The 27,411-nt window shown below is 36.8% G+C and overlaps 2 protein-coding genes across 2 annotated transcripts; one reads left to right on the top strand and one right to left on the bottom strand.

The window, feature by feature from the left end:
* Positions 1-5,709: 5,709 nt before the first annotated feature.
* Positions 5,710-22,570, bottom strand: rnf180a (ring finger protein 180a). The gene is made up of 4 exons (XM_073819705.1): positions 21,865-22,570; positions 10,873-11,104; positions 7,489-7,614; positions 5,710-7,364 (listed from the first exon to the last, which is right to left on the bottom strand). Exons 1-4 carry the CDS (start codon positions 22,468-22,470, stop codon positions 7,162-7,164), a joined length of 1,167 nt encoding a protein of 388 aa, XP_073675806.1. The 5' UTR covers positions 22,471-22,570; the 3' UTR covers positions 5,710-7,161.
* A 2,716-nt stretch (positions 22,571-25,286) lies between these two features.
* Positions 25,287-27,087, top strand: LOC141287332 (5-hydroxytryptamine receptor 1A-alpha-like). The gene has a single exon (XM_073819463.1). The coding sequence runs from the start codon at positions 25,420-25,422 to the stop codon at positions 26,626-26,628; it is 1,209 nt and encodes a 402-aa protein (XP_073675564.1). The 5' UTR covers positions 25,287-25,419; the 3' UTR covers positions 26,629-27,087.
* The last annotated feature ends 324 nt before the right edge of the window (positions 27,088-27,411 follow it).

Below are 27,411 nucleotides of genomic sequence, written 5' to 3'. Positions count from 1 at the left end.
TGGTTCAACACACTGCACTCTCATAGGATGAGAATACTAATGCAACAGATTCACCAACTCCACTGTGTTCAGGGCTTCATCAAATGTGCCACTGAAAGGAAGCAGTAAAATTACACAAGTCAAATCATAGGCAGCTCAAATGTATCTACTATGTTGAAAAAAGACAAGTTAAAGCCAAGTTAGCTGGTCTTCTAGTCTGGTCAAGCTGGTGTTGGTGGAAATAAGCTTTTCATTGATGTATGGTTTGTTAGGACAATATTTGGCTGAGATAAAACTATTTGAAAATCTGGAATCTGAGGGTGCAAAAAAAAAAAAAAAAAAAAAAAAAAATATTGAGAAACCTTTAAAGTTGTCCAAATGCAATGCATATTACTAATCCAAATTTAAGTTTTGATATATGTACTGTAGAAAATTTACATGATCTTTACTTTATATCCTAATGATTTTTGGCATAAAAGAAAAATGGATCATTTTGACTCGTACAATGTATTTTTGGCTATTGCCACAAATATACCTGTGCTACTTAAGACTGGTTTTGTGGTCCAGGGTCACATATGTGTTATGAGTGTGTAATCAATAAAATGTTTCTCATGCAAGCCATTTCAAATAAATCTTATTAAAAATTCATAAGAGTAAAGTATCTTAAGGCTGGTTGTTAGGAAATGTTCTATTAGCGGTTGACTCATACTGTTTATTGTACCAAATCCTAATTGTATAAAAAGCAAGCAGACTTTAGACTTAATGTTGGATGAGCTGCTAATGGCAGCCTGTTTTGTTGTACTGTGCCAAATCACTAGAAACCACTGCATTTGATATACTGTTTTTGTGTGCATGAGATGACTAGAATTGATGTGATGGATCCGGTATGGAGTGTCTTGTTTAAAGTTTAGACAATGTTGCAGAACAAGACAGCGCGTGTTAACAACATGGACTGGACAAGTTTTTCTAAAGGATGATGCTTCATGAAATTTTTCATGAAATATTTATTTAATTAAAAGAAATGCCCGCTGTTTTTCAGAAAATCCCTCAGTTCCCACAAAAATGTTTTTTTCAGCATTGCGTATTTGAACCCTTTCCAACAATGACTATTATTTTGAGACCCATCTTTTCACACTGCGGGCAACTGAGTACGGTGCCCGCCAGGGGACACCTTCGGTTCACTTATGTTTGTCGTGGCCACGACATATAAACTCGTGGGAACGTGATATTATGTTGTGGCCACGAGATATTAATTCGTGGGAACCTCATATTAACTTGTGGGAACGTCATATTATGTCGTGGCCACGAGATCATTTTGTTGAGGTAAGGACATCCTTATGTTGTGGCCACGAGATATTAACTCGTGGAAACGTCATATTAACTCGTGGGAATGACATCCTTATGTCGTGATGAGGGAATGAGATCCATTTCTCGTGGCCACGAGTTTACTACATAAACAAACCTGCGTGACCATAGTAACCCAGGATTAGATAGGTTTATTAATATTTTATTTTGAGTTAACAAATGATTGTATCAATTATTATAGAAATTAATACAATATTAAATTATTATATTAACAGGCGATGCTGTCTGTGCGCGATGTAGACAGCATTCAAAAGTTTATCATGAATAAATATTACAAAGTACATCAAATAAAATAGCCCTACAATAAATATTTTATGCATCCCACATTCTTATTCATTAACTGAATTTTTTTTCGTAATATTTGTATTATTTGTTTATATTCGTTTATATTCGTTATTTTTCCTTTTATTTCGATCTCTTAACGTTCTTAATGTAAATGATACTGTAAATGCTGGACATGCCAGTAAAGCTTTGATTATGCTATATGATGGGATTTTTACTGGAATGCAGTTTATAGGTTGAATTTAACATATATTTCATTTTATTTCGTCTAATTATTACCTAGATAACCTATATAAATAGTGTTTCATTGACGAGTGAATCATTCACGTAGTTTCATTTGTAAATCGTTTATAGTCACACACGGGCATAAGTACAATCATAAAAACAAAACTGTATTGGCATAATTGTCGTTCACAATATTTGCTAAATATATGGCATAAATAACATAGGCCTATAGCCTACACAACAATAGGCTCCTCAAGGATACGCTTTTAGATAAAGCGATACACAATAAATAAAAAATATAGCTCTAAGTCACTTATCATTTATTATTATAATTATTATTAGGCTATTATTATTTTAATAACTGGTTAGGGCTATATTTTTTCACGCCTGACAATTGTAGCTACCAATTAAGTTTTGACTTTATGATTGCATTTACACCCCTGTGTGACGATAAACGAAAATGTTTTTATTTATAAATGAAACTAGGCTATGTGAATGATTCATTCCTCAGTGAAACACAATAGTATTATTTAGTCTAGTCTATATAGATTAAATAAAATAAAATATATGTTCAATTCAAACTTTAAATTACAGTAAAAATCAGTCATAGCATATGTCAAGCATAACAGTATCATTTCCACATAAATATATAAATAAACGAATATAAACGAAAATTAAAAAATATACAATAATAATAGGAATCACTACTACTAGCCTACTACTGCTAATAATAATTATTATTATTAATAATTATAATACGGAAAAAAGACGTGATTTGATTTGAAAAAATAAATGATTTCCAAATGAAACTACTTGAATAATTCACTCTTCAGTGAAACACTATATTTGTCTATTAATTAGACTAAATAAATTACAATATATGGTAAATTCAACCTTTAAACTGCATTCCAGTGAATACCCCAGTCATACCTTACAGTATTAAGAACATTAAAGGTCCCATATCGTACACATTTCTGGAGGTTTATTTTATTTGTTGATGTCCTTAAGAATATATATTTGCGGTATAAGTGCCAAAATCCATCTCAATATATTTTTACAGCTCCTTTTTTAGGAGCTCTGTCAAAAACAGGTCGATTTTGGCCCATCTAATTAATATTCATGAGCCTCTCTTCTGATTGGCCTGTTGTTTTCTGAGTGACGCACAACCAGGCCAATCACAGGTAACTACGGTCATGTATGCTGTAAGCGTAAGCGAGCTCAGAGCAATAGAGAGAGCTGATACTCAACAGGATATTTTAGAATGATCATTAATGTTTTTTCTTTTACAAACACCGAATGCAGTAAGCTACATAACTGTTGCTTTAGTAAAGCCCCTTTCACAATGCGCGCTGATTCTGGAAAATTACGGGAACTGTGTGAACCAAAGCCAGAACCTAAAGGCAGTGTTGTAGTAATGATGCACGTTATCAAGCGACTCTTCACAACGAAAAATAACGTTACGTGCAAAGTGGAATGAAGCAGCGATCATCGGGCAGAGCCAGCTCCTCACTATCAGCGCTGAAGCACAGTTTGTTCAGGTTAGTTTCAGTTTAGTGAAACGTACGCGTCGCATTACATCTCACATCCAAACGTCACATGTCTTTATGGTTTGTGTGTAAAGCACGCACAGATTCCGGAAAACAACTGTGAATGAACCAAATTAAACAATTCCGGAACAAATCGTGGGACACATTATCCGTGTATTTACCGGAATCGCTGTGTGAAAGAGGATGAAGTTGACGTGCCGCTGGTCTCTTATATTCACGTTGTTCTGAAGCCTGTGTAATGATCGTAGCTTGACATCTATCGACTGAACAGGGTTTTCTCCACTTGTTTTCCTGTTGTTGTTGCTCAATGGAATGGATGCGTTGTTGTCTGGGGGTTTGACAAAAGGAGGGTGGGACGTTGGTTTGTGACTGAAGGCGGTGACTTGAGTCGATCGGACGTCACATCGTTACGGAAGTCACAGCTGCTCATGAAAATGAACAGCTACTTTAAGCAGGCTGTGTGCAGTTTACTGTGGATTGACTGTTTTGAAACTCATATGGTAGTTAGATAGCCCCTAGACCTTAGTTATCATGAAAAAAGCCAGGAAATTTTGATTTTGACGATATGGGACCTTTAAGTGATCGAAATAAAGGGGAAAATAACGAATATAAACGAATAATACAAATATTACGTACAAAATAGGATCAGTTAATGGACAAGAATGTGGGATGCATAAAATATTTTTTGTAGGGCTATTTTATTTGATGTACTTTGTAATATTTATTCATGATAAACTTTTGAATGCTGTCTACATCGCGCACAGACAGCATCGCCTATTGTTAATATAATAATTTAATATTGTATTAATTTCTATAATAATTGATACAATCATTTGTTAACTCAAAATAAAATATTAATAAACCTATCTATTCCTGGGTTACTATGGTCACGCAGGTTTGTTTATGTAGTAAACTGGTGGCCACGAGAAATGGATCTCGTTCCCTCATCATCGCATCTCGTGGCCACGACATAAGGATGTCATTCCCACGAGTTAATATGACGTTTCCACGAGTTAATATCTCGTGGCCACAACATAAGGATGTCGTTACCTCGACAAAATGATCTCGTGGCCACGACATAATATGACGTTCCCACGAATTAATATCTTGTGGCCACAACATAATATCACGTTCCCACGAGTTTATATGTTGTGGCCACGACAAACATAAGTGAACCGAAGATGTCCCCTGGCGGGCACCGTAGGAAAGAGTTCAAATACACAAAAATGCTGAAAAACCAAATAATTTGTGGGACCTAAAGCATTTTTCTGAAGAACATCAGCCAGTTCTACTCTTCAGGACAAACTAAGGACTCATGAACAACTATCACTGAACAAAAAAACAGCTGTGGATCATAAAGGTAACAACACAGTATTAAGAATTAAGCGCATGTAAACTTTTGAACGGGGTCATTTTTATTTTCTCTTGTGGACTATATGTAAATGTCTTTTATGTAAAATATCTGATTCAGATCATTACTAAATAAAAAATGACATGCATTTTGTATGATCCCTCTTATTTAGGTAAAATTAACATTTTGCAGATTTTGCAAGGTGTATGTCAACATTTGCCTTCAACTGTATATATACGGTTCTTTCTGGTCCTCAAATCTGATTGGCTGAGAGGAGTGCGATATTCTAGTGATATTGGAACTTCAACCATTTCACCAGTTGTCATGGCAAACACCCAAATCTACTATAATTTTATAAATAATGCTGTTTTTGTGTCACGGGAATATAGTTTAAAGAGTTTTTTGGGTGAGAATGTATAATGTACTTGTTTAGACTTCAAATATTTGGGGTTACCTTACCTCAGTTAGATCTTGCTGGAATTTGCTGCTGGTTCTGATGTCTCTATAGTGGTTAAACATGAGATATAATTCGTTTTGGGTAAATCTAACAGACAGTCTTTGGTCTCATTAATCTATTTATTTATTTATCTATATGTGACCCTGGACCACAAAACCAGTCATAAGGTAAAATTTTACAAAACTGAGATTTATACATCATATGAAAGCTTAATAAATAAGCTTTCTATTGGTATATGGTTTGTTAGGATAGGACAATATTTGGCCGAGATACATCTATTTGAAAATCAGGAATCTGAGGGTGGAAAAAAATCAAAATACTGAGAAAATCACCTTTAAAGTTGTCCAAATTAGGTTCTTAACAATGCATATTACTAATCAAAAATTACATTTTGATATATTTACAGTAGGAATTTTACAAAAAATCTTCATGGAACATGATCTTTACTTAATTTCCTAATGATTTTTGGCATAAAAGAAAAATCAAAAATTTTGACCCATGCAATGTATTTTTGGCTATTGCTACAAATATACCCCAGCGACTTAAGACTGGTTTTGTGGTCCAGGGTCACATATAGTATTGCAAAAGTCTATATTTGACATAATAGTTTTACAGACACCAAACTGAGCATTAGGAATTGAGACTAGACAAGGAACCTTAATGGCCAATTTAGAAATACTGTAAAAGCAAGCAAGAAAGGTTAAAAACAAATGAGATGTTCTTATCTCAGCATATTTTATGGATAGTTGAAAAACTGAGCAGTATTATGGATAGTTTAGTTTACAGCTTTGGAAATGAGCTGTAAGAAAAGACCCTTACAAATGTATTCAAACTGAATATAGACTACCACTCAAGTTTTTGAACAGTAAGATTTTTTTTTTTTTTTAATATGTCTCATCTGCTCACCAAGCCTGCATTTATTTGATCCAAAGTACAGCAAAACAGTACAATTTTGAAATATTTTTACTATTTTTACTAAAATAGCTTTTCTATTTAAATATATTTTAAAATATAATTTATTCCTGTGATGTCAGAGCTGAATTTTTAGCATAATTACTTCAGTCACATGATCCTTCAGAAATCCTTCTAATATTCTGATTTGCTGCTGTTTAAAACAGTTTAAAGTTTTTTAATGAATAAAAAGTTCAGAAGAACAGCCTTATAAATATCTTTATCATCACTTTTGATCAATTTAAAACATCCTTGCTAAATAAAACAAGACTCCACACTTTTGAATGGTACATTGTATAATGTTACAAAAGCTTTTTATTTCAGATAAATGCTGATCTTGGGATCTTTCTATTCATGAAAGAATCCTGAAAAGTTTGAAATATTGATACTAAAAATAAAGAAATGTTTCTTGAACAGCAAATCTGCATATTAGAATGACTTCTGAAGGATCATGTGACTGGAGAAATGATGCTGAAAATGTAGCTTTAATCAAAGGAAAAAATTACATAAAATAAATTATAAAGTAAGTTATTTTAAATTGTAAAAATATTTCAAAATGTTACTGTTTTTGCTGCACTTCGGACCAAATAAATGCAGGCTCGGTGAGCAGAAAAGACTTTATAACACAACATAAAAAACAAATCTTACTGTTCAAAAACACAGTTGTCTAGTAGTGGACAGCATATGAATTCAACTTGTAGTGAAATGAAGTCCACTCGTGTGATTATCCATGCAAAGCTTCTCCACGCAGTCTGCCAAAATTCTGTTTAAAAGCAAACAGATATTAGGCAAACCACAAACTCAAAAATCACAATTCATCTTTACAGTAAACGGATCATCACGCTCTGGAATTTGAGCTGCATGAATCAATTTCTTTCTGATTGGTTGGTGTTTCCTACTCATAGTCCAGAAGCAGCTGCAGCATGTGATTCCCTTCTTGCCGACTCTTGTATTGTCCTAAAAGATCTGAAACACCGCAGACAGCTTCCCTGTGCCTTCTCTCTTTAAAAAGAGAGGAAGAAGAAATAGCAGAAGAAGCAGAAGATAATGAAGCCAATGACCCAGTTGACGGAGTATATATAGATGATCACCATGTCCATGTCAAATCGCCAGCCATGCGAATCATCCTCAAAGTTGAAGGCATCAAGCCGGTAGCCCCCGTGAGGGAACTGCCGTCTGCCGATTGGACTTGCCTGCCTTTGAAAGCCTAAGAAACAGAGAGTGGGAGAGAAAAAAAAGAGCAAGATAAAGAACAATATACCATATAAAGAACAACAACTGAATCTGAAGAGTTTATGTAACCAATGGAATAGATGTAGAAATGACTTTACCTCCAAAAATTCGAAATAGTTTACGGCAGCTTGGGAGAGGCCATTTTGCACAGCCCGCTTTCTGAAAATTCTGCTTCCGAGACAGGTATTCCTTTGGGAAGAATTTACGGGCTGTATGGTTCAGTTCTGTGAAGAGTGGGATGTGTGAATTTATTTATCTGTGAATCATTAGTGTGCTAAATGCAATGTGCATTACTTTTAGAAAGCCCACACTCATTTTTAAATGGATTTATTATATCTCATATAGCATGTTTCTCACATTTTTTGATGTCATTTTTAGTATTTGTAAGCAATATAAGAGCCTAGTATCTGTTCATTCACTGTGAAAAAACCATAGTGAGTGACTGAAATGAAAGATTCCATTCATTTTCCCACTAAGAAAACAGATTTTTAACAATTCTGTATAAGACTGTTACAGTGAAAATAATTTGGTGTGGAAACAATTCAAAAGAAGTAAATTTCACAATGTAAAAGAATTAAGAAGAAGTAACACATCGAATTAAACTTGAAATTTTGAAGTTGAAAGACTCAAGTAATTTTTATTCTAAAATGTCCTACACTAATCTTGGTTTAAAATATATATTTTTTACAGTGTATATGATTTTCTAGATGGCATTAGTAGAATACACTCTCATTCGCTACCAGTCAAAAGTTTTTGAACAGTAAGATTTTTATTTTAATAATATAATTATTTGTTAAACAACAACAACAACAACAACAATAATTAATAATTCAATTAATAATAAATTAATAAATCAATTAAATGCAGGCTTGGTGAGCAGAAAAGACTTAAAAAGCATTAAAAATCTTACTGTTCAAAAACTTTTGACTGGTACTGTAAATTAACGAATTAATGAAAGAAAATCTATCTCTAAGCTGGTAGAACTATTTAAATCCCTGGACAAAATATGGAAAATGGAAAAAGTACTTCCAGAACAAAGTGTCTGAAAAATGTAGGCGCTCACTCTTGTGCTCAATCCCACTAAAAACGTCCGTAATGTGAGTGAAGGATGTTACATTTGTTCCTTCCCTTACATTTGAAGCCCACATTAGTGCCATTATTAGAATTGCCATTTAATATCTTCATAACGTATCTCTTTGCCGTGGAGATGCTTTTGTCCATGCATTATCACTGCACGCCATGATTATTGCAATGCACTACTCTGCAGACGTAAATTCAAATATTAAGAAGTTTATAAATATATAGTTTAAGCTACAAAAAAAAAAAAGTGACCTTCTCTGACCTCCATCTTTACATGCCTGCACTGTCAGTTCCTTTAATTTCAAGTCTACTTCAGTTAGTAGATTATTCACTGTCATGAACTTCCTCCCTCAGATCTGAGTTTAAGCTCTATTCTCACAGCACTTCTCCTCTCCTCACTGTTAATCTTTGTCTTACAGAACTGTTTGAAGGCCAACCCAGGAGGCTAATGCTACTTGGGTTCCCTTAGGAATTTCTAATGGGTTTTTAGTCTATTTAGCCGCTGTTATTTGTTACATAGCAACTTGTTAGCCACTTATGTTTATAAAGCACACAAAGGTTTTAAAAATAAGGCTTGAGGCATGACTGTGTGTATTATATGTTGTTGAAAATAATGTGAAAATCTCTTCAAGAAATGTGAACCACAGACCTCGTTTTACTCATGAATCTAAACCGCTATCTAAACCCATAGGAAATTCCAGAGGAAATCGATTGCTTGTAAATCCAAATTGTCTTCAGGGTTTTAGGACTACAAAGTGAAGAGCTCTGTTGTGCTCTTTTGTTTTGTTTTGCTCGTTTCCCTCTTTTGATGTTGTTTTATTTTATGTGTTTGTTGTCAATTATTGTTAACCTTTTTTGTTTGCATTCTGCTCAACATTTGTTTAGATATTCGTTTCCTTGAGCTTTGGAGAAAAACAAAAACAGCTAATAACTGTATCGTTGTTTATTTATTATTATTGTTGTTTTATTAATAACAACAATAATAATAATAATAATAAATAAACAATGATACAGTTATTAGCTGTTTTTGACAAATTCCTAAATAATATAAAGGAAAAAATCACAACAGCATCAATAATAATAATAATAATAATAATAATAATACATTGTCAAAGAGGTTTGTTGTTAACTAACAATTTATTACTTTTATTATTGTTATTATTAATATTTTTGCTGTTGTTGTTTTAAATTATTTGGGAATTTGTCAAAAACAGCTAATAATAGTATAATTATTTGTTCATTATTATTAATATTATTGCGTTTGTCGTTTTGATTATTTTTTTAAAAACTTATTTGGGAATTTGTCAAACAGCTAATAATAATAATATAATTATTTGTTACATATTATTATTGTTATTATTATTATTATCATTTTTGTTGTCAGGTTATTTTGTTGGAATATTTTGAGGAATTTGAAGAGGTTTGTTCTTCAAACAACAACAACAGCAACAACAACAACAACAACAACAATAATAATAATAATAATAATAATAATTAACAAATAATAATATTAATATTAGCTGTTTTTGACAAATTCCTAAATAAGATTTGAACAAAAATCACTACAACAGCAATAATAATAATAATAATAATATTTAACAAATTATTATTATTATTATTATTATTATTATTATTATTATTATTATTAGGGAATGTGTCAAAAAACAGCTATTAATAGTATTGTTATTTGTTTATTATTATTATCATTATTATTATTGCTTTTGCTGTTGTTGTGATTTTTTTCAATCTTATTTGGTAATGTGTCAAACAGCTAATAATAATATCATTATTTGTTAATTTGTATTATTATTTATTATTTATTAGTATTATTATTGCCGTTGTTGTGATTTTTTTTTATTCAGGAATTTGTCAAAAACAGTAATACCAATATCATTATTTGTTAAATATTATTATCATTATTATTGTTGTTGTTGTGATTTTTTTCAATATAATAATAATAATAATAATAATAAATAATAATAATAATATAATAAGAAGAATAATAATAAACAAAATGATATTATTATTATTAGCTGTTTTTGACAAATTCCCAAATAAGATAAAAAAAATAATCACAGAAACAACAAAAGCAGCAATAATAATAATAATTGTTAGATAAATAACAAGAAACCTCTTAGACAATGTCCCCAAAATCTAAAAAAAATAAAATAAAATAAAAAAATCACAACAAAAAGAAGAACAATAATAACAAATTATAAATAATATCTGATTGATAATTGTTAACTGTTTTTGATCAAATTCCCCAAAAGATTTGTGAAAAATACAACATTATTATTATTATTATTATTATTATTATCACTACTATTATTACTACGGCTACTACTCCTGCTCACACTTGCAAAAAGATAACAAAATTTAGGATCTTATTTTCTGAAACAAACCTTTCTGGAAGAAGACGTGTGTTATGGTGGTTCTGCACAATGGACAGGGTGTGTTGGTGGGGCAGTTCTTGGCCAGCGTCCGCAGACAAGGCTCACAGAAGACGTGGCTGCAGGGATGGCACATATATGGACTGAAGTAGACATCCAGACACACAGCACAGATATAGCCTTCACGATCCTGGCCCGGCAGCTCTTCATCCTCACTGCTGCTAGATGGGTTCCCTGTAGAGCTCTTGAGCAGAGTGAGAGAGGACAAGAGATGACTCAGTGCTGCTATTCAACTCAACAATCTGCTGAGCTTCACCTTTACCAGGGAGCATCGCTTGCAGTGTTGTGCTGATGGTTTGTATAAACAGTGTTTTAATTTGACTTTTAACACACTGGCTTGTTGGACTATCAATCTGTCACGTAGATATAAAGGTCTGGGTCCAAAAGCAGGGTGAGTGATTTTAATGAAACAAATACAAATAAACAAACAAAAAGCCAACACGGCAAAATACAACATAAACTCAAAAGAACCAAAACAGGGAACAAGGTCTAAGGCCAGGAATCGCAGAAACACAAAATAACATGAACAACAAAAGACAATGCAGACATGAATGCAGAGTGAGTAGTGGGATCTCTTATAGTCCAGATAGTGATTGTGAACAGGTGTGCGTGTAATCAGTGATAACGACAAGGACAGGTGAATGCTATCAGAGTGCAGTGCAGGAAAAGGAAAACAGCGACCTCAGGTGGCTGAGGGAAGCCCCACAGCCCAGATCATGACAGTACCCCCTCTCAAGGGAACGGCTTCCAGACGTTCCCAAAAAAAACAAAAATCTGGAGGGAGGAGGAACGGTGGAAGGTGCATCAGGGGGAGGGATGGCGGGCCAGGCCCGTGCAGTGGAGGAACGTGAGTTGGCTTCGCCGCCGGAGGAACGCGAGCCGGCCTCACCGCTAGAGGAACGACAGTCGCCAGAGGAACGCGAGCTGGCATAGCCACCAGAGGAACGCCAGCAGCCACCACCGCGTCCGGCACAGAGAGAACGGTCACCGCCGCGTCCGGAACAGAGAGAGCGGTCACCGCCGCGTCCGGAACAGAGAGAGCGGTCACCGCCGCGTCCGGAACAGAGAGAGCGGCCACCGCCGCGTCCGGAACAGAGAGAGCGGTCACCGCCGCGTCCGGAACAGAGAGAGTGGACGCCCTCTCTCTACAAAACGCCTCCGCCATCGCCCTATAGTAGGGACGCTTCCGCGCCGCCTCAGCGTTGAGGGCATCCATCACCGCCAAACAGGCGTAGATGGTCTCGAAGCGGGCGACCGACGCCGCCTCCGCCTCCTCAGAAAAAAAACTACTCCCCGCTGGACCCATCTGGGATGTCTGCATTCTGTCACGTAGATATAAAGGTCTGGGTCCAAAAGCAGGGTGAGTGATTTTAATGAAACAAATACAAATAAACAAACAAAAAGCCAACACGGCAAAATACAACATAAACTCAAAAGAACCAAAACAGGGAACAAGGTCTAAGGCCAGGAATCGCAGAAACACAAAATAACATGAACAACAAAAGACAATGCAGACATGAATGCAGAGTGAGTAGTGGGATCTCTTATAGTCCAGATAGTGATTGTGAACAGGTGTGCGTGTAATCAGTGATAACGACAAGGACAGGTGAATGCTATCAGAGTGCAGTGCAGGAAAAGGAAAACAGCGACCTCAGGTGGCTGAGGGAAGCCCCACAGCCCAGATCATGACACAAGCACACAACAAGATTCCCTGAACTGTTTTGGATTGTGTCACAGGCAGCCCACAGGGGTGGTGTGTCCCACACATGACTCCTCTGGTGCACAGGGCCTGTCTGCATAATTACAGCTCTTCCACCCATGGGGACCTCCAGAGCCCATGCCCCTCGTTCCCTAGGTGTGTCATTATCAACAAATACACATCCCACTTGACAACCCAGGAACACTTCCTGTGTACACCAGAATCCTATCAATAACATCTCAAATGGAATCTGTTAACACCTATCCAGTTTATTTTTGCTGTAAGAGTAGACGTTTGTAAAGTTTATGGGTCTGCCTTCCGGTCTCATCCGCGTCCAGCTATTTTAGCTGTACAACACAGCTTGTTTAGCTGCTTGATATTGCAAACTGGTGTGTATTACCATATTATTTTAATGTATTATCTTAATTATAAACACACTGGGTTGTAGTGCAAACAGTTTTACTGTTTACTGTGCATTATTCTCTCCTTATTTCTCTAGCAGCTAATTAACCGGAAGTCTCACCCATAGACTTACAGTACTTACACCCCTCACATTTCAGCAACCATTTTAGTATATCTTCTCAAGGTACAATAATATAGAAATGAAACTTGGATATATTTTAGAGTAGTCAATGTGCAGCTTGTATAGCAGTATGAATTTACTGTCCTCTGAAAATAACAGCCAATATACAGCCATTATTGTCAAAATAGCTGGCAACAAAAGTGAGTACATACTGTACTTACGCGATGAAGAATAAAGTGGATTATAAAGTCAAAATCCCTCCCCTATCATATAAATAAATAAACATGAGAGCATTTATATAAGATATAAATTATTTATGTACGGAATAACGCGGCTGTTACACCTTGGGTGTGCATTATTTTCTAGCCGCTACAGAAATAAGGAGAGAATAATGCACAGTAAACAGTAAAACTGTTTGCACTACAACCCAGTGTGTTTATAATTAAGATAATACATTAAAATAATATGGTAATACACACCAGTTTGCAATATCAAGCAGCTAAACAAGCTGTGTTGTACAGCTAAAATAGCTGGACGCGGATGAGACCGGAAGGCAGACCATAAACTTTACAAACGTCTACTCTTACAGCAAAAATAAACTGGATAGGTGTTAACAGATTCCATTTTGAGATGTTATTGATAGGATTCTGGTGTACACAGGAAGTGTTCCTGGGTTGAATTTTCGTAGAATTCAACGGACGAAAGTCAATTATTCCGCTTATACTACGGTTACCACACTTCAAGACATCGATCAGATGATATATTTCGAGACATTCGTCCGGTTTTTGTCCTTAAAACGCTATTGTAAGTAGGATTCATTTCTTACGCAGCTCATCCAACCCTTCGTTGCTAGTTCCAAAGCATCATTTTAGACCTAGTAAGGTTAACGACACTCATAGCAATGAAGCTATGCTAATGAAGTTTAGACTGATCGACAGACAGGCAGTCAGACAGAAAGAGTCTGTGCCTCTTTCAAAAGTGATTGTCAGCATCGTCTCTACTAATAGTGAATGAAACTTTAAAGGTGCCATAGAATGGAAAACTGTGTTTACCTTGGCATAGTTAAATAATAACAGTTCAGTACATGGACATGACATACCATGAGTCTCAAACACCATCGTTTCCTCCTTCTTATACTGTATAAATCTAGTATTTGCAAAAGACCACCAAAAAATAGGACTGTTACGAAACATCCCCGGGATCGTTCATAGTTACGCCCCCAACATTTGCATCGCCCAATCATCGGTAACGTCAGCACATCAGTAAAACAAGGCAAGTCACTGAAGGGACACGGTTAGCTTAATGCTAGCGCTAGCCTGTTACATTGCAGTCCAAAAGATTTCACTTACCACATAAACAGAGAGATGCCTGCGCTGATGATGGTGAATGATGGAGAAAATAACTGCACGGATGATGGTGAATGATTTGCAGATCCCGAGTATCAGCTGAACTTGTGTGGTAAGAAGCACTCCCTCTGCATTATAACATTATACAGATTATACACCAGGGGTCCCCAAACTAAGGCCCGGGGGCCGGATGTGGCCCGCCCCCACATTTGGACTGGCCCTCTGAACAATGCCAGAGACATATTTTGAAAATGTAATTTTAAATATGTTTTACTTATATCATGTCGGTATTTGATAATAAAGGTTGGCTTTCAAACTAAAATTTCCCTTAGTTATTAACATAGCCTAATTATTTGTTAAATTCACCAACAGAATGGTACATTCAACGTAATGTGTCATCGCAATCGAAGAGGTGATGCAAGAGGCAGCTAGAAAATACAGAGTGATGACAAAATGACTCAATAGCATTTGAGGAGTTTGACGTGTGATTCAAAAAACACAGTGGACCAACACCAGCAGATGACATTGCATCCCAAATTATCACAGACTGTGGAAATGTAACACTGGACTTCAGTGTTTTTGATTTCCAAATAAAATACAAAACTTGCTCTTATCTGAAAAGAGGACTTTGGACCACTGGGCAACAGTCCATTTATTATTTTCCTTAGCCCAGGTAAGACACCTCTGATGTTGTCTGTGGTTCAGGAGTGGCTTAACAAGAGGAATACGCCAACTGTAGCCAAATTCCTTGATATATCTGTGTGTGGTGGCTCTTGATGCCTTGACCCCAGCCTTAGTCCATTCCTTGTGAAGTTCACTCGAATTCTTGAATCGATTTTGCTTGACAAGCCTCTCAAGGCTGCGGTTCTCTCGGTTGGTGTTTTTCTTCCACACTTTTTCCTTCCACTCAACTTTCTGTTAACATGCTTGGATGCAGCACTCTGTGAACAGCCAGCTTCTTTGGCAATGAATGTTTGTGGCTTACCCTCCTAGTGAAGGGTGTCAGTGATTGTCTTCTGGACAACTGTCTGATCAGGAGTCTTCCCCATGATTGTGTAGCCTAGTGAACCAAACTGTGAAACCATTTTGACAGCTTGACGGAAACCTTTGCAGGTGTTTTGAGTTGAATAGCTGATTGGAATGTCACCATATTCTAATTTGTTGAGATTGTTGAATTGGTGGGTTTTTGTTAAATGTGAGCCAAATCATCAAAATCAAAAGAACCAAAGACTTAAACTACTTCAGTCTGTGTGCATTAAATTTATTTAATACACAAGTTTCACAATTTGAGTTGAATTACTGAAATAAATGAACTTTTCCATGACATTCTACTTTGAGATGCACCTGTATATCTTTTGAAAAAAAAAAAAAATCATTTGTCTGTGTGGTGCATAACAAAATAATAAACTATTCTAGCATTAAAAGGTATAAAAAATACAGGTAAAATCATAATAAAATAATAATAATAGTAGTCAGTCCGGCCCATGGAATTTTCTTTTGTAAACCGACCCGGCCCCCCATTAAAGAAATGAAAATTATGTGGCCCGCTCAGAAAAAAGTTTGGGGACCCCTGGTATACACGATCACAGTAATGGAATGAGACTAAAATGTCGGCGATTCAAAACGGCAGATTCAACAAACCACATATTAAAAGCGGCTAGAGCTCCTAATTAAATATATATTTTTATCCATGTGCCAGCTATTGAATTGAGCCGCTCTGTGAAACAGCCAATCAGAGCAGAGCTCATTATTATTCATGAAGCTTCCAAATAAGGCAAAAACAGAGCATTTCATTCTAGGGGCAAATCCTAGGATTGTAAATGGACTTGTAAAACCGTTTCTGGAGATTTTTTGCCCTTTCCTATGCCATATACCTTCTATGTAGATATCAGAGAACAATTTAAAATATTCTCTCAATGCATTCTATGGCACCTTTAAGTTAATTTTCTTCAAGACCACAACGTTGTTCCCTCACTTGTGAGAAATGTCATGTAGTTTTTAAGTTGTTAATCGTCAGAGCAGCGCTAACAACATTAGCGTGTATGCTAATGTATGTGCAAACTGTATGTTAGTGCATCTGTAAGGGAGAGAGAGAGAGTGAGAGAAATAGAGTAATGAAACGTAATATTGTGGCAAAACATGGAAATAATCCACTGTTTTTATCCTATTGTTTACTGTATTTATTTGTTTGGCCAGTGTCATTGTGGGTTTTGATTATTTTGCTGTTTTGGGCTGTAAGGACCTTTGGAAATAATGGTGTGGCGAAGTGATATAGACATGTAATGCGGTCAAGAGCTGCCTGGAACTACTTTCGCCTGTGAGTTTCCCTGAAAATAATGCACACCATTAGAACGTTCGTCAGCCAATCAGATTCAAACATTCAACGGCCCTTAGTATAATAAAAAATAATGCACACGAGCAATATTTTCTGTTATTTTAATGGAGCGGAGTGAATTATTTTGCTTATATTATGGTTACCACACCTTCAGATGTTGTGTTTAAAGACATTTCATCCAGTTTTCGTCCTTGAAACTCTCTTGTGAGTAGGATTAATTTCTTACGCATCTCATTCATTGCCTTCTTTGCTAATTCCAAACGTCATTTTAGACTTAGTAACGGAGGCTTAAACTGTTGATAGCAGATGAATGCAGTTATTACTGGAATTATTAGACGGAGAAAAATAGAGAGATTAAGCGTGTGTGAATTACCTCTGAGTCTGTGTGTCTCTCAACAGTGTTCGGCGGCAGTGTTTCTACTAATGACGAAACTGGTTCAACAGCAATAATAATAATAATATATTGTCAAAGAGGTTTGTTGTTATTTACTAACAATGTATTATTATTATTGCTGTTGTTCATCATTATCATATTAAAAGTTCATCATCTTCAAGAACAGATGTGTTTTGTTAGTGAGAAATGAGTTGCTATTAAGTTGCTGAACTATTTTACTGAAAAATCATCAGAGCAGAGCTTACATGTTTCTGTGCAAGTGTGTCTGTACTATGTGTGTGCATTTGTGAGGGAGAGAGAGTGAGAGAAGTAGAGTATGCTTTCTGTACATACAGTGCCTTGCGAAAGTATTTGTTATGTTACTGCTTTATGTTAAACTGTTTTAATTACTTTTTCCCCATATCAATCTACAGTCCATGCACCATAATTGCAAAGCAAAAACAGAATTGTCACAACTTGATACATTTATTAAAAATAAAAAAAACTGAAATAAGTACATTGCATAAGTATTCATACCCGGCCTTAACTCAGTACTTAGCTGAAGCATCTTTACAGCCTCAAGTCTTTTTGAGTATGATGAAACAAGCTTTGCACATCTGCATTTGGCAATTATCTGCCATTCTTTGCCTCACCTCTTTACCTCTCAAGCTCTGTCAGATTGGATGGGGTCTAGCATGTATTTTCAGGTTTCTCCAGAAATATTTGATTGACATTCAGAGTTGTCTATAAGCCACTCTTGCTGTGTGCCTAGGGTCAATGCCCTGTTGGAAGGTGAACCTCCTGCCCAGTTTGAGGTTCTGAATGTTCTGGACTGGGTTTTCATTAAGACTATCTCAACATTTTGGTGGATTTAACTTTTCCTCTACTCTGACAAGTCCTTCAGTCCCTGCCACGAAAAACAGCCCCAAAGCATGAGGCTGCTACCAGAACACTTTACTTTTAGGATAGTACTCTGCAGGTGATGAGCAGTGCCTGGTTTCCTTCAAACATGATGCTTGGAATGGAGGTTTATCAGACCAGACAATTTTGTTTCTCACAGTCTGAGGGTCCTTTAGATGCTTTTTTTGCAGTGTTGCAGTGATGTTTGTCCTTCTGTTTGTCTCCACATATGATCATGGAGCTTAACTAAAATGACCATCAGGTTCTTGGTTCACCAGTCTAACCAAAGCCCTTCTCCATCAATTGCTCAGTTTGGCCAGGAGGTCAGCTCTAGGAGAAGTTGTGGTTGATTCAAACTTCTTCCATTAAGGGAAAATACATGCTTTTGTGAACCTTCAATGCAGTAGATTTTTTTTCTGACTTGTTCCCCAGATGTGTTTTGATGCAATCCTGACTCTGAGCTTTTTTTTTTTTTTACCTCAGGGCATGGTTTTTTGCTCTGATATGCATTTTCAGCAATTAGATCGTTTATTAAAATGTGTGTGCCTTTCCAAATCATACCCATTCCATTGAATTTGCCACAGGTTAACTCCACTTGAAGTGTAGTAATATTTACAAGCAATATGAATGCTCCTAGGCTAAATTTCAACTGTCCCAGATAAGGGTATGAATACTGTACTTATGCAATGGAATTATTTAGGTTTTTAATTTGTAATAAATTTGCAAAGATGTTTATGGAGTGTAGATTGGTGTGGAAAAAAAGTAATTTAAAGCAGTTTAACATAAGGGAGCAACCTAACAAAAGAATGGGGTGAAGGGGTATGAATACATTAGCAAAGCACTGTAATAAAGCATAATTTTGTGGCAAAATAATTTGCCATTTTTATCCTATCATTTACTATATTTATTTGTGTCATTGTGGGTTTTGGTACTTTTGCTGTTCTAGGCTGTAAGGCCCTTTGAAATAACTGAAATCATTTGGCGAAGTGATAGGTACATGTAATGTGGTCAAGACCTGCCTGGAATTACTTTTGCAGTGCGTTTTCCTGAAAATAATTGCACACCTCAGAACGTTCGACAGCTAATCAAATGCAAGCATTCAACAGCGCCTTAGTACGTCACACTTGAAGTATGTGCACTCCAAACGTAAAATACACAGCCTACCAAAAGAATTATTACTAATGAAATGAAAATGTAGGATTTCTTTTTCTCGTCACTATATTATGAAGGGTCCTTACTTCATCTGCCAAATCACAACCCATCCCACTTCTAGCCAGTGGACAATGACAAATGAAGGAGCAAAAGACGTCACTACATTTGAGTACTAGCAATCAGACCAAAAACAGGAATTATAGGCCCAGCGCTTTCTGTGGTTTTTGATTTCGATTATAGTCTTCTTTGGGGTGTTGTGAACTAAAGGATAATAAAATCATTGTGAAAAAATTCTAATAATGATTTAAATCTTTAATTTGATTTTACTTGACATGTTACATAAATGATAGAATGAGCCATAATGTTGATGAGTTTGTTGCAGTGAATTCACTAATGCAGAACCTGTTGATTGTTAAAAGATGCCCTCTGCTGGAAAATGATAAATTCTGAATTAATAATTTGTGCGTGATCATTCAGCTTTATATTGTGTTTGAGGAAAACAAGGAAGTAATGAATAACATATTAAGTATTTGAATATGTGTAAGGGATAATGTACGCAGAATAAACCCCAACATGTAATAATAATAATAATAATTTGAGAAAAGTATTTAAAGAAAAATGGTCCACAACAGTCCAGAAGCAAGATAAACAGCATTTAATTTTTTTATTTGTATTTATTTACTGATTAGCTTTTCAGTAACACATGAAAAGCTGTTGATAAATCAATTGTGGCCCTGGACCACAAAACCAGCCATAAGGGTCAATCTGAAAGCTGAATAAAAAACTTTGCATTGATGTATAGTTTGTTAGGATAGGACAATATCTGGACGAGATACAACTAATCTACAAAAAAATCTGGAATCTGAGGGTGTAAAATATTAAGAAATTTGCCTTTAAAGTTGTCCAAATGAAGTTCTTAGCCATACATATTACTAATCAAAAATTATGTTTTGATATATTTACAGTAGGAAATTTATTAAATATCTTTATGGAACATGATCTTTATTTAATATCTTAATAATTTTTGGCATAAAAGAAAAATCGATAATTTTGATCTATAGACCTTTTTCCTGAGTAAACGATGAGCGCCGCCATTACGAATTCTAACGTCAGATTGAATGCTTTTCTGCAAAGTCCCTTTAAGGCAAGTCATGTCACTCGGCGGCCATCTTTGAAACGCTACTCGGGCATTCAAGTGCAGCTCCTATCTCTTTGAATGGGGAAACATCAAATTCTCCAAAACTGTTCACCAAGTTTACGATTAAATTTCATATTTTAAATCACCAAATAAATCCAACAAGAACTGCCCCATAAATATGGTTCCTTGTGCTCCTATAGACCTTTTTCCTGAACACGGAAGTAAGTCCGACTCTTAACTGAAAGAATGCTTTGCATTTCCGGTCTGCATTGTTTCTAGTCAAATTAGGGTATATTCCGAGCTAATAAACTAATGTTAAACCTATTAAAATGTTTTTAAAAAGCACATGGCTCCATAGCGCCATCACTTGGCAATGTCGCAATGACCGTCATTTGTCAGTGCCTCACTTTAATGAGTGTGTAGATGACACGAAGCAGCGGAAGGTAGCTACATTAAAAACACATGGACGCTATTTGAATGGTTCCTATGGAAACCGGAACAGAAAAGCATTCAATCTGACGTTAGAATTTCGTAATGGCGGCGCTCATCGTTTACTCAGGAAAAAGGTCTATAGCGTTAAAAAACGCTTATTTTTCAGGCAAGATGAGCCAGTGCGCATGCGCAGTATTGAGAGCACGTCTCAGAGCGCCTATTGTTTCTATAGCAACCAGGACTTCTAACGGCAGTTGCGGTGACGCGCTGACTTTACTAATCAATAATTGGCTATTTCATTAAGAAAGCGGGGCTTCGCGGCCATAATGAGCGTTACATTTTTCCCCATTCAAAACTACACGAGTGACATGTCTTGGGTATTCTATAGTCTTTGTTTTCTGTTCCGGTTTCCATAGGAACCCATTCAAATAGCGTCCATCTGTTTTTAATGTAGCTGATGTCCGCTGCTTCGTGTCAACAACACACTCATTAAAGTGAGGCACTGACAAATGACGGTCATTGCGACATTGCCAAGTGATGGCGCTATGGAGCCATGTGCTTTTTAAAAACATTTTAATAGGTTTAACATTAGTTTATTAGTTCGGAATATACCCTAATTTGACTAGAAACAATGCAGACAGGAAATGCAAAGCATTCTTTCAGTTAAGAAAAACGTCTATACAGTGTGTTGTTGACTATTACTACAAATATACCTGTGCGACTTATGACTGGTTTTGTGGTCCAGAGTTACAATTAAATTAATTTTATTTATTAACTAGACAAGTTGTTTATTTCTATTATAGTTTAATCTTTAGCAATAACGTTACAGAAAAATGTTACAACTTCATAGAACATTGTCTTTAATTTGTTGCATTGTTTGTCTTTCATTTGTATCACCTTCGACAGACTTAACAATTGCAAATTAGTTTTTCTTAGAAACCCAGCTGGAGAGAGCTAACATTCTAACAGAAAACCTTCAGTCATATTACAGCTCAGACAGCATGTATGTGTGTGTAAATACACGCTTGATTGGATTTTTGTTTCACCTGCACATTCTCCTGCTGGCTCTGTCTGCAGCGCTCTCTCCTCCTCTGTCTCCTCCGCAGGCTCTTCAGTCGTTTCCTCTCTCTCTTGCCCAGTCTGCGTTCCCCTGTGGGAGTGGGTGTAAGCAGGGATGAAGCCATGCTGAGCCCTGCTGGAGCTCTGCCAGCCTGTTCTCCAGCCTCCTGTTCCTCCTCAGAGCTGCTGAGAGACATCAGAGGAGCTCTGCGGCTAAAGGAGCCGCCTGCTTCCTGATCCTCACGAGAGATGCGTGAGCCTCTAATAATATCTGACCTCACAGGTTCTGGATCAGACCTCCTCGAAAGCATCACAGCCCTGCTATAGGGAGCAGAGCTTGTCCTGTGGTATGGAGAAGTGGAGGCCTGGTGGCTGGCTGTGGACCTCAGCATATGTCCTGCCTGGAGATCAGAGTATCCTCGTGGGGAGTTTCGCACCCTGTAATGAGGCTCCCGATGGGCATTCGTGTAGTCCAGACTGAACGTCTTCCTGTGGGCTAGTCTGACTCCGAGTTTGGCCCTCTGCAGAGGCCTGACCTCCAAACACAGGGCCTCGGTTGTACGTCCAAGGTCCTCTTCTCCATGTGAGTCCATCTCATATTGGACAACTCACTCTTGAACGAACACTCACCCCCACTGGACCCAACTCTGCAGCAGGCCAGGAAACATTTGAGTTCATTGTTGAAGAGGTGAGCAGGAACATACTGGCCCCCTGAGGCATTTTGCACAGTTGACAAAGGTAAAGCCCCCTAAATAGTGGCAGTTCAGCGACCCGATTGTCTCTGGGGGACTATAGAATTCAAACAACCCACAATGCATGCATTGTGTTATAATGGTGGCAAAATTGGGTGAAATAACTAGACCAACCTTTTTCAACAGATACCGTCAGCTCTTTTTCTGTCTGAATAATTGGCAGCATATGGGAATATGACAGTCACGCTGATCGAAATGAAATCATTTTATACAGTTTGCGTGCGTGGCTTCTACTCGAAACTTAATTTTTGTGATTAAGTTACAAGTATAATATCAATTAAATATGATATAATATTAATATAATAGTCAATTAATATAAAAATATTTTAAAATGCATGATATATTTTAATGATATGTTTTTAAATTTTAATTAAAATGACATTTTACAGTGGATAAAATGGTTGTTCATATGGATATGTTTTAGATTATTTTAATAAAATGTTAAATCAATTACAAGTTAATGCACAATTATTTTTTAACAAAACACACTGCAAATATAAACCATGAATAGATTATTCAATTATAATATCAATCACATCAATTATTAATTGAACTTTTGAACTAAAGCTAAAAGAAACATGTACAACAGTGAAAGATATGCAAAGTCTTAATGGCAAGCAAAGAAATACAGTTGAGGTCAAAAGTTTACATACACCTTGCACAATCTGCAAAATGTTAATTAAGAGGGATTATACAAAATGCACATTATTTTTTATTTAGTACTGACTGTATGATTTTGGGATTCATCTTTTCACACTGAGGACAACTGAGGGACTCATATGCAACTATTACAGAAGCTTCAAACGCTCACTGATGCTTCAGAAGGGAAAACAATGCATTAAGAGCCGGGGGTGAAAATTTTTTAACAGAATGAAGGTGTTTACATTGGTCTTATTTTGCCTAAATATCATATATACATGTTTTCCAGAAGACAAACTAAGTCAAATTTACCCTGATTTTCAAATTCAAAAAGTGTTCACCCCCTGGCTCTTAATGCATTTTGTTTCCTTCTGGAGCATCAGTGAGTGTTTGAACCTTCTGTAATAGTTGCTTATGAGTCCCTCAGTTGTCCTCAGTGTGAAAAGATGGATCTCAAAATCATACAGTCATTGTTGGAAAGAATTTAAATACACAAAAATGCTAAAAAACCGAACAATTTGTGGGACCTGAAGGATTTTTCTGAAGAATTTTTCAGGTCATTACTAACTAAAAAATAATGTATGATCCCTTTTATTTTGGTACAATAATGAACATGTTGCAGATTCTGCAAGGTGTATGTAAACTTTTGACTTCAACTGTAAATAATAGATATCATATTTTTTATGTGACAAACTGTCTGAGCTTATGTTCTCCAATGGTCTCTTTGTCTCTTTAACTATCCTCTGCAGAGCTTTGAATATGCAAACTTTTGTTGAGCTCAGGTATTTTTTATTATCATTTTTCACACATCTCACAACAAAGACATTAAGTTGAATGTTAATGCACAAGGTAATGGTAATAGGTTAAGCATTATATATATATATATGTTTGTTAATATTAATAATGCACGTGTAACCATGTATTGATCATCCGATGTTGTTGGCTTTGCGATAGCCTTAGTTATAAAAAAAATCCATTGATATTATTTATATTCCAGCGCTTTTTCAGTATTAAATGAGGTGAGAGACGGAGAGTCTGTGCTGCATGGAGATAAGAGTGATCTGAATCATTGGGAAGCGCGGTCTCGTTCAACACTACGCCGTCATGTTCTATCATCTTTTTGCCATGTTCTCACCAGATGGCAGCAGATTTCCGTTCTGGGGAACACATGGAACTGTCCGCGGTGCTGAAAGTGCATTTTCCCGATGCAGCTCTGCATCAAAAGTCATATAGAATACACAATTACAATAAATCTAATAATCATCTAAATATTTGTGATGGTTATTACTGAACCTAAAACGGTTATAAATTAACTGGTTTTATTAAAAAGAAAATATTATTTAGCATCACTCAGTAAACCTAATTACGGTAATACAAACAAAACGCATTTGTATATAAATTAAAACAGGTAAAATAGTTATTTAAAGCAACGTTTTACAGTGTAATGTTCATATAATAATAATAGCTATATTTAAAAAGGGATTACATTATTTGCATACACATTTTTAATTTACTATAATGTATTCACCAGATCTAGCTTTACGCACTGCAAAGAATTTTTGCATAACTTCGTCATAATTATCTTTATTTCCAACCATTACACTTGGACACATTTGCTCTCAAGTTTCAGATTTCGTTACAGATCTGTAACAAAATTCAAATTGGTTGCAAAAGTGCAAGGACTTTATCACTGCAAAACTATAAACAAATAAAACTGCTTCAGAAGGCTGTGTGAAAAAATAAAATCGATTTTCATATAACATGTTTGCTGACAATGTGCCTTTGTCAGCAAAACAAGTCACTAAGAAACAATTTAATCGACGCAGCGCGTTGTTGAATTTGCCTGCGCAACTTCCACAACAGCAACTGTTGAATATCTCAAAACATATTGCACTAGAACAGTTCACATGCAAAAGGACAACTTTGTCCTGCTGTAAAGATTGCGCGGCTGCTCTGCAAAGTGTGCGCGCTAACCTCTCAGCCATCTCTGACGCACTTAGCACGACTCGTATAAATGAATTCACTTCGTCACTGGGCGCCAATGATCGCAGCTCGAGCGTGCGGCACTTCCTGAGCCCGGAGCCCGCCATGCGTCTTCAGAGCAGCGAGGTGACCGGCGCGAAGGTCTGTTTCTGAGTGACCGCTCTCACCATGGAGAGTTACAACAACACCACAGAAAGCCAAGAGTGGAGCGGGAACGCGACGACAGTTAGCGAAGTTGCTTTGAGTTACCAAATCATCGGCTCGCTTTTCCTGGCTGCGCTAATTCTGTTTGCCATATTGGGAAACGCGTGTGTCATCGCTGCCATCGCCTTGGAGAGATCGCTTCAGAATGTGGCCAACTATCTCATCGGCTCTCTGGCCGTCACAGACCTCATGGTGTCGGTTCTGGTACTACCCATGGCAGCCCTGTATCAGGTTCTGAACAAATGGACTTTGGGACAGGAGATGTGCGATATATTCATCTCGCTAGACGTGTTGTGCTGCACCTCTTCCATCCTGCACCTGTGCGCAATTGCTTTGGATAGATACTGGGCCATCACTGATCCCATAGACTATGTGAATAAAAGGACCCCGAGACGGGCGGCTATCTTGATCAGTCTCACTTGGCTAATAGGATTTTCCATTTCCATTCCTCCCATGTTGGGCTGGAGGAAACCGGAGGACCGGGCAGATCCAGATGCGTGCACAATCAGCCAAGACCCCGGGTACACCATCTACTCAACTTTTGGAGCTTTCTACATCCCCCTCATCCTCATGCTGGTCCTCTACGGGCGGATATTCCGAGCGGCGAGGTTTCGCATAAGGAAAACGGTGAAGAAAACCGAGAAAGCCAAAATCGCGGACAAATGCCTGGCGGTGTCTCCGGCGCTGTTCCCGAGGAAGGCGAACGGCGAGGTGAGCAAAACTTGGAGGCGAAGCGTGGAGCCCCAGCCAGGCTCCTGCGTGAACGGAGCGCTGAAACACTCGGACGACGGAGAGTCATTCGAAATTACAGAAGTTCAAACCGTCTCCAGAAACCACCTGAGCCTGCCTAACAACCCTCAGCCGTGCTTCGAGAACCGAAACGAGAGAAACACGGAAGCAAAGCGCAAAGTGGCTCTGGCAAGAGAGCGCAAAACAGTCAAGACTCTGGGAATCATTATGGGCACGTTCATTTTCTGCTGGCTGCCCTTCTTCATCGTGGCGCTTGTTTTGCCTTTCTGTCAAGACTGTTTAATGCCTGAGTGGTTGAGTGCAGTCATTAACTGGCTCGGATACTCCAACTCACTTTTGAACCCCATTATATACGCCTACTTTAATAAAGACTTCCAGAACGCATTTAAGAAGATCTTGAAGTGCAAATGTATTAGACAATGAACGAAGCTATTTAACGGATGCTAATATGCAGATATTGATTGTTAAAGAACTGCTCTATAGGCACTAATACGAAGGGACCCAGAGCGGGACAGTACAGCACAAGAGGAGGTAGAGCTCTGTCCTTGTGTATTTGTTTATCTGTGAAGTTTATCTGCCTCCACCATAAAACAATGTGCATATACGACTGGATGGATTCAGATTAGACCAGGACTCTCAGACCAGCTGTGTGCATTCAGTAATAAAGCCCTTGAACAAAAAATGCTTTTATTTTACTGTATATGATGAGAAAAGCCACCTTTTCCAAGCAGGGAGCTGTTGGCAGGATTGTAAGCACACAGAGACATCAAGATCCAGCAGATCATTTATGTAGAAAAATGTAATGTGAAACCATTTCTCATTTCTATTTATTTTCAGCAATGGACATGGACTGACTGGGAATATCTTGAAATAAAAACATAAATCTAGATCACACAAATGGACTGTATTTGAATCATTGCAGTTGGGGTGGGATGGGGATTTTTCTTTAACAAAGTCATAAACAAAAATCTTAATTATATTTACGTAAATACAACTTAATATAAGAGCATAACACAAACATCCTAAACAGATTACATTCTTTGCATTTGGCATATAAAAAAGCTTTAAGGTAAGCTTAAAATATTTAATTTAAAAAATAAAGCAGCACTACAAAGCGTGTGTTAAATGTCAGCGACAGTTAGTATCAGAGACGCAGAGTACGCAGTGATCAGTTTGCCCCAGGCACAGCTAAGCAATTACCCAAGG

This window comes from Garra rufa, chromosome 15 (genome assembly GCF_049309525.1).
Source record: "Garra rufa chromosome 15, GarRuf1.0, whole genome shotgun sequence".
Taxonomy (NCBI): domain Eukaryota; kingdom Metazoa; phylum Chordata; class Actinopteri; order Cypriniformes; family Cyprinidae; genus Garra; species Garra rufa.
Note: the sequence above shows the minus strand (reverse complement) of the source record. Positions and strands in the feature narration are given on the sequence as shown.

Coding starts and splice junctions, on each gene's coding strand:
- rnf180a (XM_073819705.1), bottom strand. CDS start 22,470: ATGGACTCACATGGAGAAGAGGACCTTGGACGTACAACCGAGGCCCTG. Junction 7,615..10,872: donor ACACGTCTTCTTCCAGAAAG/GTTTGTTTCAGA, acceptor CACTCTTCACAG/AACTGAACCATACAGCCCGT. Junction 7,365..7,488: donor ACTATTTCGAATTTTTGGAG/GTAAAGTCATTT, acceptor TCTGTTTCTTAG/GCTTTCAAAGGCAGGCAAGT.
- LOC141287332 (XM_073819463.1), top strand. CDS start 25,420: ATGGAGAGTTACAACAACACCACAGAAAGCCAAGAGTGGAGCGGGAAC.